Source organism: Capsicum annuum, chromosome 3, assembly GCF_002878395.1.
Source record: "Capsicum annuum cultivar UCD-10X-F1 chromosome 3, UCD10Xv1.1, whole genome shotgun sequence".
In the NCBI taxonomy this organism is placed as follows: Eukaryota; Viridiplantae; Streptophyta; class Magnoliopsida; order Solanales; family Solanaceae; genus Capsicum; species Capsicum annuum.
The window spans coordinates 264208644-264224802 of record NC_061113.1 but is presented as its reverse complement, the minus strand read 5'-3'; the positions used below and the strand labels follow the sequence as shown (position 1 = coordinate 264224802).

Below are 16159 nucleotides of genomic sequence, written 5' to 3'. Positions count from 1 at the left end.
CCTACCCATTTTGTGGATCTCACTGGATATATTATTATTGTTGATAGTATAATAAAAATCTTATATTATAGTCGCCTTATTTTTCACGTTAATAATTCCATCTAGTATAGATCGGTAATTACATATAGCTAGTGTAAATAATGATTACATTGTTGTTATGTTCTTGTCTCAACAGTGAATGTTAGGGTATCTCTTCGTGGTGATGGTGGTCCTAAAAGTCTAGCAATAATAGAGGAAGTTACCAAGCCAAAAAAGCCATGTAAGTAATCAAGTTCATAATTAGCCTAAATTTTTTTTGTAAATGAGCTTATTAACTTTGTCTAATTACTTACCATACATGTAATTATCTTATTTCAGATTTTGAAATAGAACAAGAGAAACAAATTTGCAATGTGACACATCCAAGAGCTGATCTCTGTGAGATGAATGGTGACATAAGAATTCATGGAAATTCATAAACAGTATTTTTTGTTTCAAGTGATGATGAAAAGAACAACACATGGAACATAAGACCATATGCAAGAAAAGGTGACAATAGAGCAATGGACAGTGTTACAAACTTAATAGTCAAAAAAGTTCATATTTCTCAAGAAATCCCAACTTGCACTAGAAATTATACTGTCCCTGCCATAGTTTTTTCAACTAAAGGGTATGCTGGAAATCACTTCCATGATTTCACTGATGTGTTGATTCCATTATTCCAAACGTCGCGACGTTTCAATGGTGAAGTACAATTTCTGATTACTAACCATATGTCCTGGTGGATCGACAAGTTCAAACCATTGCTACAAAGATTGACAAAGTATGAGATTGTTGATATTGACAAGAAAAAAGAAGTCCTTTGTTTCCCAAGTATGACAATTGGCTTAAAAGCCAATAAAGAATTCAGCATCAACACTTCAGAATCTTCATACTCCATGATGGACTTCACAAAATTCTTGAAAAACACTTATTCCTTGAAGAGAAAATTTGCGGTGAGACTGAAAAAGAATAAGCCCCGGCTTCTTATCATTTCAAGAAGCAAAACAAGGCGTTTTATAAACATACAAGAGCTTGTCACAATGGCTAGCAGCTTGGGATTCCAAGTAGTTTTGGAAGAAACAAGTGAAAATTTGGCTAATGTTGCGAAAAAAGTGAACTCATTTGATGTACTAATGGGAGTGCATGGTGCTGGATTGACTAATATGGTTTTTTTGCCAGAAAATGCAGCTGTTGTACAGATTGTGGGATTGGGAATGGAATGGATATCTAAAGTGGATTTTGAAATTCCAGCAATGGACATGAACTTGAAGTATTTGGATAACAAGATTAGTGTAAATGAGAGTTCTTTAATTCAAAAATATCCACTTGAACATCAGGTTTTAAGGGATCCACCTGCTAATGTTATTACTCCTGAAGAGTGGGTTTCATATAGCAAGATTTATTTAGATCAGCAAGATGTAAATATTGATGTAAATAGATTTAGAGGAACTCTCTTGAAAGCATTAGAGCTTTTGAGGAGTTGAGTTTTTGTTTTTTTTGGTATTGTCTATACAAGAAAGGCCTAAAATAGGATTAAACTTCATTCAGTATATTCTTGATTCACTTTCCTTCGATGTTTTCTTTCTTTGGTTAAATTTAGATGATGCAGTTGATTCTTTTACTCTTTCTGCTTTTCGTAAATCCAGATGGTATGTTTTTGAAAGTCAATCCTGTAGCTAAAAAGGGAAAAAGAGACGAAGCGAACTTTGATATGATGTATATAAAAGATTTGCCTAGTGCATTTACATCTTGTGTGTAACTTACTAACCAGTCCGCAGGTTTCCTAAGTTCAAAAAGAACTTATCAGCTTGACATTTTAGACACACGATTCTTAAGGTCCTTTGAATTTCAATATTTTTCACCTAAGTTTTGCCATTTTTATTTTTTGTAAATCAGAATAGCTATTTGTAGACTTGTTACTTAATCTCGTAATTCAGCATTTAAAATGTTTTTTCCTGAAACGAGGAGCTTCTTATTCTTGATTGGTTTGACGAACTTAGTGCTTTCACTGGTATATCCATTAGTCTATACTTGCTACCTCAAAAGTTCATGCAAATGTTAGAAGCTCAATATTTTTGGTTAAAGTAAAAGAATATTAGTCTATACCTGATTTAAATTAACAACTTGCATTTTGTATAGGAAAATTTATGGACGGGATATGGACATTTTTTCTGTGAGGAACTCAAGACACAGATTAGTAGTTGAATGTTTCTCGAATTTCGTATGAAGAAACAATCTACAGTAATGTCTTTTTTTTTTATGCTGACCAGGATTTATACCATGCATGTTCTCTACTGATTTTCACTCACTTCATTGATCGCCAGACAACTCAGTGCAAGTAATAGTCTTACATTCGACCATGCTAGGAACAACTAATTATCAAGCAGAAAAAGTGCAGCAGTAAAATTCATTTGTTAGGTTTGCAACTTTGCTCCCTGCATATACCTTCTAATAATTAATCGAATCCCCTTCTACAACACACAAACAAACACACTATAAGCATATCAAGATTGTTGTAAAGAGTCGCAGCACAACACTTGTAAATAATCTGCACCAAGAATTACGGAGGACACCATCATTGTGAGATTTAAAAGGCAAATACATCCTTTAGACATAGAAGTCTATACATCATGATCGTTCAGGAGTCTCGTAAAACAACTTTGTATTTGGTGCACAACTACTCTCCACTTTCCTCCTACAGATCTTTTCTCATAAATAATAATGAATTAGAAGCTGACTCATACTACAAGGTATAAATATTAGTGTGTACCTTCTGTAATCCCGAGACCTAGCTGACTTTTCAGGTCATTGCACGTCTGCCCGTCCACTTCTCGGTGAAAAAAACTGATGACTGGGCCAAACCCTTACTTGAGAATTTGACTAGCCCTTGGGGGCAGGAATGCTGGATAGAGAACATAGACAGCATGGTGGCCAGTGTAATGAACTTTAACCAATGTCACCAAATAGGAAGATGGCGAATTGATTAATTCCTCCCACGATGCCAATACTCAAATACAGTAGCTCCAGCGAGATTGTCTGCAACCCGCTCAAAAAATGAAGGTCCAATAAGACTCATTATATACAACCTTCAAGCTGCATCTTCTTCACCAAAGATCACTCAATTCTTATTCAACCAAGAAAAATGATGCCAGCAAGAACCTCTTTATCCGGGACGGTCAGGTTAGTGACCCTTAACTTATGCACAGTTACCTCCATTTTGTACTATGAAGTTGCTTTTTACTCTTGCTTTTCTTCAGAAGTGCTGACATGTGTTCAACAGCTTTCGAAGATGACTGGGTCTCACCAGTCAACCACTGCAGAGCTTCAGCAGCTGCATCTTTTTCAGCTTCCTTCTTACTACTGCTAGGCTGGCCAACAAAATTTAACCCATTGAATATTACAGTGGCGCGGAACTTACAATTTGTTAGTTGTGTTATCTTGTAACTGGGTGATTGATGGCCAGCCCGAGCAAGCAATGTTTGAAGATGAGACTTTGGATTCGCACCACCACTGCCCTTAGTTGAAATGACATTTTTCTGTAACTCCTTTGCAGACTTCTTGGGGGATGGTTTACGACCAAAGACAAATTTGCCTTCACATTGATCTTCCGACACCAGCAATCTAACAGCTTCTAATAGCTCGCCATGACTACCTACATCAAAATTACGGTCCAAGAGCTGCCAGAAAAAGCAAACATCAGGAGGGAGAAGATTTTGTCATATGCATCCACTTGTAATATTCTTTCTGAAGAATGCATACGAAATGAGATGTGTGTGGAATAGTTACAAACAATATCATCCATTCACACGGTTTCCAGGAGCAACACTACAGGAGCAGAATATATGGAGAACTCAAAAAGATGGTCACACAAACAAAGATGGAATGATATACATACTTTCTTATGGACAAGTTCATTAAGCTCCCTCTTCAAGCTTACATAAGTATTTGCCAATGAGGGGCTCATGAAAAACTCCAAGTATCCTCCAAGCATCATCAAGTGTCCATCCTAACAAGAGAAAAAAGAGTTTTAAGGAAACACCAAACACTAAATCATACAAATAATTGTGGAATTCAGAAACATGACAACGTTATCTCTAGAAAACCACAAAGAAACCAACCTCGTCCCTGCTGGCGGGGGAGCTGGGACTGGAGTATGTAGAGTCAGAAGAAAGAAAAACTTACTAGAGCTTTTCCAGAAATGCTTCCGCCAAATAAGAGTACCACAGAATCAGATATAGCCGTAGAATCACGCAAGAATACTGCATTCACTTTTACTTTTTCGTTGAAGACAAGCCATGGATACGGAATTTGAGGTTCTTGAGCATTGACAGAGTTCTAAGGGGGAAAAAAGGAAAAGCACTATTAGAAGAATTGAAACTTTCTACCAAAAAATTATATGAAATGTTTCAAAATTAAAATAAAACTAATTATACTATGAAGCTTACAGAGTACAAAAGGACTCCACCATCCTCCATTGTTTTCAGTGAGATTGACTTCTCCTTGTTCTGTCAGTCCAATATATGGCCAGTAAGCACAAACAGATATAGAAATGAACGATTGACATGAGATTTTGATACACATAGGAAAACAAATCTGACATAGTTCACCACTAATCAACCTTTTTATTGATGAAATAGATAGACTAAGATGGAAGTGCAAACATGCATTGCAGTGAGAAAGCGAAAGAGTTCAGCGATCAGTATCATGTACAAGCCAACTTTCACTTCATGTAAATACATATGAAGTGCTAACCTCAATGACCAAGAGAAGAATCATTAATCAAAAGAGCATAACCCACCACAACAGAGCATATTCCAGGGAATAACCCACCACATACGATTGCTCGAACCAGATGTTCATCATTACTCCAGGCATTACAACTCTGAAAGCTATCAACTAAACCAATGTCTTTAAGTAGATACAAAAATTGTTTCCGAAGGGAGTCCATTGCTTTGAGAGTTTGTGCAGAAAGGAAATTTTTCCAACAGTACTCATAACCAGATTGTTGCCTTTCAGCGTCCTTCCAGCCGTCATAAGCCCGAACAAGAGCAAGATGATCACTGAAGTCACGAGCAGAAAACTGGGCTTTGGCAGACTCAGCAAGCTGCAAGAAGTGTTATCGAATACATGACACATGCTCCTAAAGAAAAAGAAACTAAAGCGCAATTGAGGATATAAGGCAATCAATGGCTAATTAAAGGGGTTCAACAAATGGGAAACAAGATCTCAGTTCAAACATTGTTTTTTAATGGAAGTCTCAATTAACAATGCTCCCAAGCACTAGGATAATATAAAGATCCACGCAACTGAAAAAATTTTCTACTTGAAAATTCACTGGACTTGTGGCAATTCCCGAGACTACTGCAGAAACTCAAAAAAACTACCAAAATTCACATTAGTAAGAGCACACTCAGGTCACTTACATCTTCACAAGTTCTACTGTTCTCTTCTTGTTTCATTTTATTTTTTTTGGATAACAGTGGTGTCCAGGTCAGCTTGGGCGCACCTCAACTAATTCCATAGGATACCTACCACCTACCACCAACAAGTACAAAGTAACTTTATCCACCAAGGCTATGACAGATAGAACAATCACCTAGTGCTTTTGTCTCTGCTGGGATCTGAACCAGAAACCTCACGGTTCTCAGCCCAGTTCATTGACCACTAAGCCACACCCTTGGGTGTCTACTTTTCTCTTTTGGAACCAACCCTCGTCTACCAAAAATAATAAAGTAAAATTGGAAATATCAGCCAAATGTTTCATATTTTTGCACATTCAAAAACTTGTACGCAGAATAAATTGTTAGCATGATCCAAGTAATTCAGCAGCAAAGACCCTTATTCCTAGCACTAACTCTGTTAAAGAAAATAAGTCCATTTACATTTTAACAGTCCCCCAAAACCAACTGGGAAATGTTGGCATAATCCAAATCCAATTACTTCAACGACAACCACTATCCCCTTACAGTAATGCTGTAAAAGGGAGACAACTGCTATTTTGCAGTCCCCAAAACTAACTTGGAACAAATGCAACTAGGACCTGTCAAGCATAAATGGATGTGTCTACAGTGCAACTTTCGAGATGCATGAACATAAAACCTATTAAATCTGTTGCTCATTAAGACAATGCACCGAGATTTCTTAAATAAAGAAAGAGATATATGTGTCAATGTAAGAAAATGGCATATATTTAGGCCCTATTTGAGTCGCTCTAAGAAACAAGATGGTAAGATTAGCCATCTTCATCCATAAATTAGAGAATATTAACTTACATCTTTTTTGTCAAATGGCATCAAAAATGGGTCCCTAGCACTTAAACCAGCAACAACTGTCAGAACTGGATCCAAGCAGTTGAATACTACACCTAATATTATCATTTTCCCCAGTTTTGGCTCAACTGGAAGCATTGATAAGTTGTGTCCTACAGGAAAATCCAGAAATCAGGTTATCTTTTCCCAAAATAACAGTGAAGAAGCCCAAGGAGAAAATGCAAATTCATATAATTCAGTATGCTTTTACCAAGTACAGTCAGATTTTCTTTCTCATCTAGAGCCCCTATAGTCTTCAAATAGTCGATAGCATTTTGAACCTACAAAACAATGATAGCGATTATATGAGGATCAAATTCACGACAAAACAAACAAGATATATATCCATTAAGCATAAGGTCAGGGAGCAAGAATTGTCAAAGGAAGAAGTATACTAGACAATTTAAATCCTGGTTTGATTGAAAGGCAGATGTTACATATTCTTCACCTGATAGGATGCACATATCTTTACCCGTGTTTTCATGAACAGAATGTGAATTAAGAGAGTTCAATGATTTACCAGTCTAAACACATAGATGTGATGTCATATGTGCATATTAGGTTGTTCGGTGTCACAAGCCATTGGAAGTATTGAAATTTTAGAAATGGAGTGCTTGCAAGTTCATCACCTTTAACATCCCTCCTGATTATTTCTCTCCCCAGACAATTTAAACCATTTCCTTCCATTTTACTTACCCTCATTCTCCACTTTCACTCCTACAAACCACCACAAACATTCAAGAAACTAGGTGAAAGAGTCGGTCCCAACTTACAGATAGTGGTTCTGGTGACTGCATTGCCTTAGATAGAAAGTCTGAAATACTTCCCAGTTGCAAGCTTTTAATCTGCAGACATAGGGACTGTAAAGGTGTTCTCAGAAGCTCTGGCAGTTGATAATCTGCAAACGCTTCATATACACATCTAGGATAGAGATGATAGCACTCCCCAGGTTGAACACGGCCAGCTCTTCCTTTTCTCTGGAAAGTTAAAAGGGCATTACTTATGATGTCGATTCCACAGCACTAACTGAATAGCTCAAAAGCACTAAAAAGCTGGGGTGGAGGACCTATATCCCGAATTACATAAGCTTTTTAAGTATTGTAAATGTTGAAGAAAGTAGATCATATCTATCTTACTTGTCGAGCAGACGCTTTTGAAATCCAAGAAGGAAGCAAACATGGAGTATTGTTGATTGCATCATAAGATGTCTCTTTTGCCTTTCCACAGTCGACCACAAAAACCACGTCATTTATGGTGATACTTGTTTCAGCCATATTGGTAGCTAACACAATTTTCCTGATTCCATCTTCTGGCTTATCAAAAATCAATTTCTGTTTGCACGCAAATAGAGATCAAAAGTTAAGAGGGTAGAACAAAATGCAAATTACAAGAATAGCTAACAGATTTAAGTTACAAAAAGAATTTACTTAACCATAAATTAATATTTCCAATAAATTTAAAAGCTGCCGACTGAGCCAGGATGAAACTCAAACTCAATCGATACCTACAGCTCTCAGGATTATTTCACATGAAACTTTAAAATGGAGGGTAAGCAAGAACCTATCTGCGCCTCAGTTCCATGATAATTGTTAATTAATGATTTTTGTCATCAAAACATGTTTTCTGTATTAGGATGAAACTCAGAAAACATTTTAACAGAGATACCATTAGATACACAGTAATTCATTCTACAGCCCTCAAACAAAAGAAAGAGAATTCATTAAATAATTTATAACAAAGATAAGAAAGAAAAACAACATCAACTACTCATAAAAGAAAACTCCTTGACAACAGCTAAAACAACATAAAACAGACAAGCTCCTCGACAAAATCTCAACGTTTCTTGTCTGACAAACAAAATCTCAATATTTCTTACCTCACTAGGACAAAGATACTTCACCTTTAAATCCAACGAAGTTGGCATTAGCTTTTCACAGATACTGGAAGGGCCCAGCAGATTCATAAAGCCATATATGATGTTCGAAAATACTGATTTTCTACAGAAGCTAAACGAAAATAGAAACAACTACAGCTAAAGATCATAAAAGTTAACACTTCCTAACAATCAAGCAACAAATTAACATTTCCAACTTGGCGTACCTGCTCCGCACTTGCCATGGAACCATGGCATGAAAGCAGCAAAACTCTGCTTGGATCCCCCAAAAGTGGATGAGCCTGCAGCTGGTCCTTCACAGAATTAATGTCATCCCACCCAGTCATAAAAACCAACACAGCACCAGGCCTTTCATTTCTACAAATGTGACAAAGCACACGCTCAATGAGGTTGAAGCCAATTGAATCAGGATTCCAACAGGATAGTGAATCCCGAGTCAGAGGATTATACTGCCCAAAATCAGCTGCTTCTAGCGCTTCCTGTTTCAAAGCTCAAGTTTCAAACAAAATACATAATATCGATCCCAATATAACAGCACAGAGATTCCATACCTCAACATCTGAAGCAATTTGGGTCTTCCTCTTCCTAATAGTCTGTTTCTGCATTTTCCACATCTTGTCTTGACCATAATTATCAATTTGATTATATGGAGTTAACCGGTATCTAGTCATTTCCAAAATATTTTCCAGAAAATGACTTCGAACTGGATAAGTAAAACCCTGATGAGAACAGAGAGAGAAATTAGTCCCCCAAAAGGAACAAAAAGCATTCTATTTCTAGGAGGATCAAGAACTCTAGAGCAGCTCAAATACGAAGATTGTGTCATAATCCTTTGGCCATGCAAATACAAAGGATTCTATAGTATTGTTAAGTTGCAAAATCCTAAAATAAATCATGGATATAGTAACCTGAATGATCGTAAGAAAAGAATGTTATAAATTAACACTGAGTGCAACTTCTTCATTCCATTTGTGTCTTAAAATCAAGCAAGCAACCAACCAACTAAGCTTCAATCCCAAATTAGTCGAAGTCCGTTATATGATGCTTCTTTATCCATTCTTTTCTTCTCCTTTTGGAAAATCAAAACAATTTTTGCCAAATGCCAAGTCGGTTTAAATGTATTTTTACTATATTCAGGTCCATTTCATTCCAATAGTAAATAATTTGTTTCAGGCAAATTAGTACTTATGTAAGATAGATATTTTTCTAAATTTCATATTATTCCCAGACAAACATAAAAGTCTCTAATCAGAATACAAAGAATTCCTACATAACTAGACCGTAATTCCACCTAGACTGTGTCACATATATAAATCCTTTATTCATTATGTTAATATTATTAGAAGTCTACATTGATTCCAAAGTATTCCAGGTTTCAGGATGCAGCTTCCTTAAATATAATTTTAGGTCTACCTAATCTCTGTTTACCACAATTCATCATCTTGGATTAGTGCATCTGAAGATCCACTTAGATAAGCAAATAATCTTATGCAATTTGTTGTTAGTGATCATTCACACTCTTGTCCAATGGTGTATGACCACGCATCTATCTGAATATTCACATTTATACAACTCTCATGTTATAGTCATATTGAGCCTACAAGGCCGAATAACCCTATGTAACATTGATGGTCACACAACTGTTCTATAGAATTTGTCCTTCACTATGCAGGTATCTTCCTATAGCATAGAATGTCAAAGCACTCCTCCATTCCAGCCATCCTATTTTTTTTCTACGTGTCACAACACCACATATACAGTCTAAGAGAATATCCTAGAAAACCAATTCTAAGAATTTATCCTATTCTCTTTATATCTTTTTCTTTTTCTTTTTGGCTGCAAAAAGGGTATCAGGCTGTCAGCATTTGAGCAGGTATCACATGAGTTAAAAGCCTGCATCATGGCAGACAATGTTTTAAACCTTCAACTTACAGGAATATGGATCATTGGAGCACCACCAAAATAGGAAGAGAAGAGCTCAGCATTAAGTGTAGCACTCATCAAAATCAGCCTCAATTCAGGTCGTCGGGGAAGGAGATCTTTAAGGACAATTAAAAGGAAATCTGAAAGGATAGACAAACTATTGTCAGCAAATTGAGGTACAAGAGTTTAGAATAAAAAAATAAATGCAACAATGCCAGGTGAGCAGATACCTTCATTCATTCCACGCTCATGAATCTCATCTACAATAACGTGGGTGACACCTTCCAATTTTCTATCAACCAGTAATCTCCTCAGAAGAATACCAGTGGTGCAAAATAAGAGGCGGGTATCTCTCCCTCTCATGCCCTCAAGCCGAACCTTATAGCCCACCTACAAAAACGGAGAAAATAACCAGAAAAATACCATTTTATGATCCCATTGCAACACATATATAAGATATAGAAAAATCCAAAAACTCACAGATTCTCCCAGATTCTCCCCACGCTCTGCAGCAACTCTTTCAGCCACAGCCATAGCAGATATCCTCCTTGGTTGAGTGCAAATAATATTGCACGTAGCTCCATGAGCAGCTTCTATCTCAGCTTCTAAAATATACTGAGGCAATTGGGTAGTCTTACCACACCCAGTTTCCCCAGAGACGACCACCACCTGCACAACTAATTTCGGTCAGGACATTCTTCATGTGAACCATTATGCTAATGATAGGAAAGCAAGCGTCAATTAGATTAAATTATTCCTCAACACATAAATACTCTTCCACTCTATTGATATTTTAAAAAAAAAAAGAACTAGACTATCAGATAGGCAGGTTAGCGCCCATGTAGGAATTTCTTTATGGCTATTTGCCTATTTCCACTATGCTACAATGTCCACACATAAAGTCACCACAATTGTGCATGATTGTGATTGATTTATTGGTCACTCAAAATTGAAAGTGGAAGACTAAAATCAAGCAAAATAAGAAGTCTTTGAAGGAAGGCCTACTATTATTCCATCTAAAAATACAGCAACAGCCAATCGATACAAGCGAACAAGTCAACAGAAATGCAATAACCTGATTCTCAGAAATGGCTCTAAGCAATGCCTCTCTCTCTTTATATGCAGGAAGATTTCTTCGAAGTTCTCGCATCTTCTGGCCTTCTGGAGATTCCTACAAAAGATGGCTGTCTGTCAAATTGATATTTAGGATACTGCACAAGGCAAGTTGTTTTGTTGCAGTACACATTCAAGAGACAGCTTGATAGTTACCTTTTACAAAAAATTTACAAGTATATTACTGATAACTTCAGATCAAGCATCCACTGGTATACAGATACCCACTTACCATCAAATAACTAAGAATAAACTTCTAAAACCTTTGACAAAAGTAAAATTACCTGCCAAATATCACGTAAACTTAATTACCTTCATCTAACTATCAAGTGAACTTAATTAATTCATTAAGAAGAAAAATACATCGACCATCCATTTTCTTCAGCACTAACTTTACAGAACCAAATTTGCCGTAACAGTTGTTCACGGTTTGGTGTGGACTGCATACACTTTACCTTCCCCAGACCCCACTTTGTGGGCATACACTTAGTATGTTGTTGTTGTAGTTGTTCACGGTTTGGTTATTATGTATTTTGTCATTTTTTGCTCTGTCCTTTTGTGATATAAATTATTGTGAATTTGCACCCAGGGGTGTGGCCTAGTGGTTCAATGGAGTTGGGTTGAGCATCGTGAGGTCTCAGGTTCAATTCCCAAACAAACAACACTAGGAGATTTCTTCCCATTTGTTCTAGCCATGGTGGACAAAGTTACCTAGTACATAGTGTTGGTGGGAGGTGGGAGGTGGCAGGTATCGCGTGGAATTAGTCAAGGTGCGCGAAAGCTGGCCCGGACACCACGGTTATCAAAAAAAAAAAAAAATTATTGTGCATTTTTGTTTTTACTTGTAGGAACGAAGAAAGGATGGAGGACAGGGAATCACATTGAGCATGGAGGAATGTTTAAAGCAGGTAGAACTCAACCAGAATGGTCCTTAAACTGAGGGTCTATGAGAAACAACCTTTCTACCGCCCAACGTAAGGGTAAGGTCTATGTACACACTACCCTCCCCAGGCCCCGCTTATGGGATTACACTTACACTGGTCATCAAGCTCGACCAGAATGGGATATATTTATGCAGTTCGCATGTATGGAATACAAAAATAGTCATAAGACCACTTGAACCTCCCACTCCAAATCAATAATTTAGAATGAATACCATAAACATGTGTAATGGGTGCAACTGCAAAAGACCAAAGAAGTTAAATGCTGTAATGTGAAAGCAGTTCTGGAAGAACAGGAACCCTCTGGCCATTTTAAATGAGTCAAGAGAGTTTTGACTCTTTCGAGTAATTCAACATCCAAGAAGCAGTAATGTGATTTTACAAAATGATCAGCTATCCCAAAAACACTTAATACTTGGCATAGAGACATGGTAGTGAAAAATAAAAAGCGGAAATATCTGGGAAGCAGCTGAATTACAATACAAGGCCAAGTCTCCTGGAATATGGTTGAATTACTTTATCCCTCTTAATAAAGTTACCATTTACCTCTTGAGGCTTCACTGGGATCCATTAAAGTGCCAAGCCATTAGACATTTTTTTATGTTAACAACACCAAAAATTTTCAAGGTTGCAAGATCCAAACATTTTGAAGAGAGAAGAAGAAGACAGAAGCCCAACATGGTCCAACTGAAAGGAGAAATAAGGTCTGAACAAGTACAACATACAGATAACAATTGTGCACCATGAGGCAAACAAAAAGCCTAGAAATGAAACAAGTGTTAGTTGCAACAATATGGCAAAAGATTGAATATTACCTCCCAATCTTCTTGTTTGTTACGCATCTCCAAGCTCCTTCGCTTGAGAATTCTCTCCGCAACAACACTTCGAGCAAATGGCTTCTCATTCTCATAAAGTTCTTTATCATTGGGAGAATTGTTGCCATTACTTCCTCTCAGTGAAGCATTATGTGCAAGGTTTTCCTTGTTTGTTGACTTTTTAGAAAGATGTGCTTCAAGAAGATCACCTACCCTACTTTGTAATCCATAAGGTAACACTACCTAAAAAATCAAGCAAGATGCATCAATTGAAGAACGTACTGAAAAAAGAATGATGCATACAGAACAGACAGCCAGACAAAAAACTTCATGTTAACTTAGTTACCTCTCTCTGTGGACGCTTAACATCCAAATCTGGCCTATAATTTGGCAATGGCACTTTGCTACACACAACTGCTTTCTCATACTGGCGGCTGCATCAAAATATATAAATATATTAGGATTTAAGCAACTCACAACAAAGTGAACATAGAAAAAGAACTGAGCATCCTTCTTTCTGACCAACCATTGTCGGAAACTAAAGTAAATGTTAAGGAAATTTGATATACCAGTGTAAACCCATTCTAGTTGCCACAGCTGATATATGCTCAAAATCACGGCGGTCCTTTTTTTCCCTTGAGACCACTTCTTGGTTATCCTTTTTGCGCATTAGCATGCTTAACTTCCACCTCCATTCTTCGATGTTATGAAGGGTAGATTCACCCTAGAGTTGACAACATATGAAAGTGAGAAAGGATAAGCTTTCTTTTTCTTTGAAAAGAAAAAAATGTACGAGCTTTTAAATTTAAATGAACACAAGAAGACTTTTCCCAACTCAAAAACAACTGCCCAGTCTGATAAGATTACAGAGGAATATAAGTCCCCAAAAATTACTCCTTCTGTTTCAATTTGTGTGTCCTACACTCCTACTTTCCTTTTTAGTCTATTTCAAAAAGAAAGTCTCTTTCCCTTTTTAGCAACTCTTTAATTTCAGTTTTCTATCTCGCATGTTTAAGACCACAGGAATAAAGAACATTTTGATACATTCTGCTGCATATCTTAATTAAAGACCACGAGATTGAAAAGTCCTTTTTACTTTCTTAAACTCTGCGTAAAGTCAAAATAGGGCAATCAAATTGAAACCAAGGGAGTAAATGCTAACGGAAAATGGTTGAATCAATGCCAACAGAACTGCAGAAGTAGCAGATTTTGAATTAGTCCAACCAAATACACTTACCAATTCTCCGCCCCGAACATCAAGGTAGAATTTTTTACTACCGTACTAGAACCCTAGAAACAAAATGAATGTTAATTAAAAGTGGTAGCAGACTCACCAATTGCTTAGACGACTCAGTATCTCGATCAGACTCAGAGTCAGACTCGCATTCATCATAAGCAAACCGTCCATACCCCAAATTCTGCTGATAAAAATACGGAGAAGGATAAGAAGAAGAAGAAGAGGAAGAAAGACCACGTCTTTTCCGCCTCAACACGACAGACGTCGACGAAGGGGCTTTAGCTGAACAAAAGAATCCAATACTTGGATGAAGGCAACGTCTTTGAGGTATTAGAAAAGGGTTAGTTCGAAAGTTGAATTGAAGAGAAGTGGAATACATAGTGGCCAGAAATTGGCTGGCCTTGAGCCTCACTTTGAGCATGGCGATGCTTAAGGATTTATGGTGAAAGACGCATTGATTAGTGGTTAGGGTTTAAGGAAGGGGAATAAAATGAGGAATGGGTAGGAGGTGTCTGCATAATAGTCACACAAAGGGAAGGAGGTGTCTGCAGCAGCTGAGCAAGCATTCTTGTAATTGGCTGGTGAAAATTTTTCATAGTAAGGGGACTGTGTTTTCATCTTGTGGGGACTTTTTTTTTCCCTTACTTATTTAGTGTTCAATTTTTGTATCCTAATTCGACCAGTTTAAATTTTTGCTATATAAAATTATTAGATCAAAATGCTTTATATCAAGAATATTTTGCAAATATCTTTGGAGATATGTGTTAGAAGGTTGGTAAATGTTTTAACTCTCTATTCGTGAGTTACCAATTAAGTTGAAGTCACACTAACGATTGTTATGATTGATTTATAAAATATTTCTATAATTATTTTTTCATAATATATGAATCGACATTTCATATCTAATAAATTCACCTCTATTATTCTTCACTTGATAGAAACTACTCACTTGCAAGTTTCACATAATCAAATGCACTAAGGGATCGTTTGGTAGAGTGTATTGGAAAGTTAATACATGCATTAGCTTAATGTGTATTAGTAGTATTTTATTTGATATATCATTTTATCCTATGTATAACTAATACTCCATTGCGTATTGAGGCGTGTATTACTAATACCTTAAAATTCATAGCATTAGTAATGCATGCATTAACATACTTAAAGATACTACTATCCCTCAAAAAAATTCCACATCATTTTCAACATATATATTAAGAGTATTATATAAAAATAAATAAATATTGAAATTATGTAACTCATGTTATTTTTAATATATCGAACCAAACATTGCATAAGAAAAATACAAGCATAATTAATGCAAGTATAACTAACACAAGCATTGTTAATACAAGTATTATTAATACACCATATTTTGCATTATTCTTATACACTAAACGACTCCGTATGAATAAGCATATTTATATAAACTTTTTTCCTTTACTCGTGATCAATTGATGAGAGTATCATGAGTTCTTAATTTCATATCATAACATATTTTTCAGGCTAAATACATATACAGGCTTCGTAACAATTTCACTTTTTTCGTATAGGCACCTCAATTAAAACAGATACTTATTGAACCCTTTATTCCTTTATAAAATTATCAATTGAACACAATCGCTGATGTGACATAATGCGTGCACTGCACTCAATTTAAGAGCGTGAAACATTAAATTTTAGTTAGTTTTTTTTTTTAATCTCTTTATTTTTTTTATTTTTCTTAATTATCTCATTTCTCATATTTTTTATTTTTAAAAATACTTGCCCCTCAACTACTATTCTTCTTCTTCATTTCCCTTCTTCTTCATTTTCTCGAACAAATGTCACCAAATCCTTCTTCTCTTTCCTTTACATTTCAAGCTATTCTTGAACAAGCAATGCGTGATGAAAAAGAAGCTGATGTACCT

General features: G+C 36.3%; 2 protein-coding genes across 2 annotated transcripts; one reads left to right on the top strand and one right to left on the bottom strand.

The window, feature by feature from the left end:
* Nucleotides 1–78: 78 nt before the first annotated feature.
* LOC107864738 (alpha-1,3-arabinosyltransferase XAT2-like) lies at nucleotides 79–1615 on the top strand. The gene has a single exon (XM_016711170.2). It carries the CDS (start codon nucleotides 543–545, stop codon nucleotides 1503–1505), a length of 963 nt encoding a protein of 320 aa, XP_016566656.1. The 5' UTR covers nucleotides 79–542; the 3' UTR covers nucleotides 1506–1615.
* A 966-nt stretch (nucleotides 1616–2581) lies between these two features.
* On the bottom strand, nucleotides 2582–14849 carry LOC107861912 (DExH-box ATP-dependent RNA helicase DExH3). The gene is made up of 19 exons (XM_016707298.2): nucleotides 14350–14849; nucleotides 13585–13739; nucleotides 13362–13449; nucleotides 13016–13258; nucleotides 11222–11317; nucleotides 10627–10815; nucleotides 10377–10536; nucleotides 10156–10286; nucleotides 8775–8942; nucleotides 8430–8702; nucleotides 7466–7660; nucleotides 7103–7306; nucleotides 6541–6610; nucleotides 6294–6442; nucleotides 4820–5125; nucleotides 4467–4526; nucleotides 4204–4356; nucleotides 3917–4027; nucleotides 2582–3698 (listed from the first exon to the last, which is right to left on the bottom strand). The coding sequence occupies exons 1-19, from the start codon at nucleotides 14671–14673 to the stop codon at nucleotides 3228–3230; spliced, it is 3546 nt and encodes a 1181-aa protein (XP_016562784.1). The 5' UTR covers nucleotides 14674–14849; the 3' UTR covers nucleotides 2582–3227.
* Between the last annotated feature and the right edge of the window lie 1310 nt (nucleotides 14850–16159).

Excerpts from the sequence above, each read along its gene's own strand:
- LOC107864738 (XM_016711170.2), top strand. The coding sequence starts at position 543 with ATGGACAGTGTTACAAACTTAATAGTCAAAAAAGTTCATATTTCTCAA.
- LOC107861912 (XM_016707298.2), bottom strand. The coding sequence starts at position 14,673 with ATGCTCAAAGTGAGGCTCAAGGCCAGCCAATTTCTGGCCACTATGTAT. Across the intron at positions 10,287-10,376 it reads TGAGCGTGGAATGAATGAAG|ATTTCCTTTTAATTGTCCTT; the intron begins GTATCTGCTCAC and ends CTATCCTTTCAG. Across the intron at positions 4,357-4,466 it reads GTGGAGTCCTTTTGTACTCT|AACTCTGTCAATGCTCAAGA; the intron begins GTAAGCTTCATA and ends TTTCCCCCTTAG.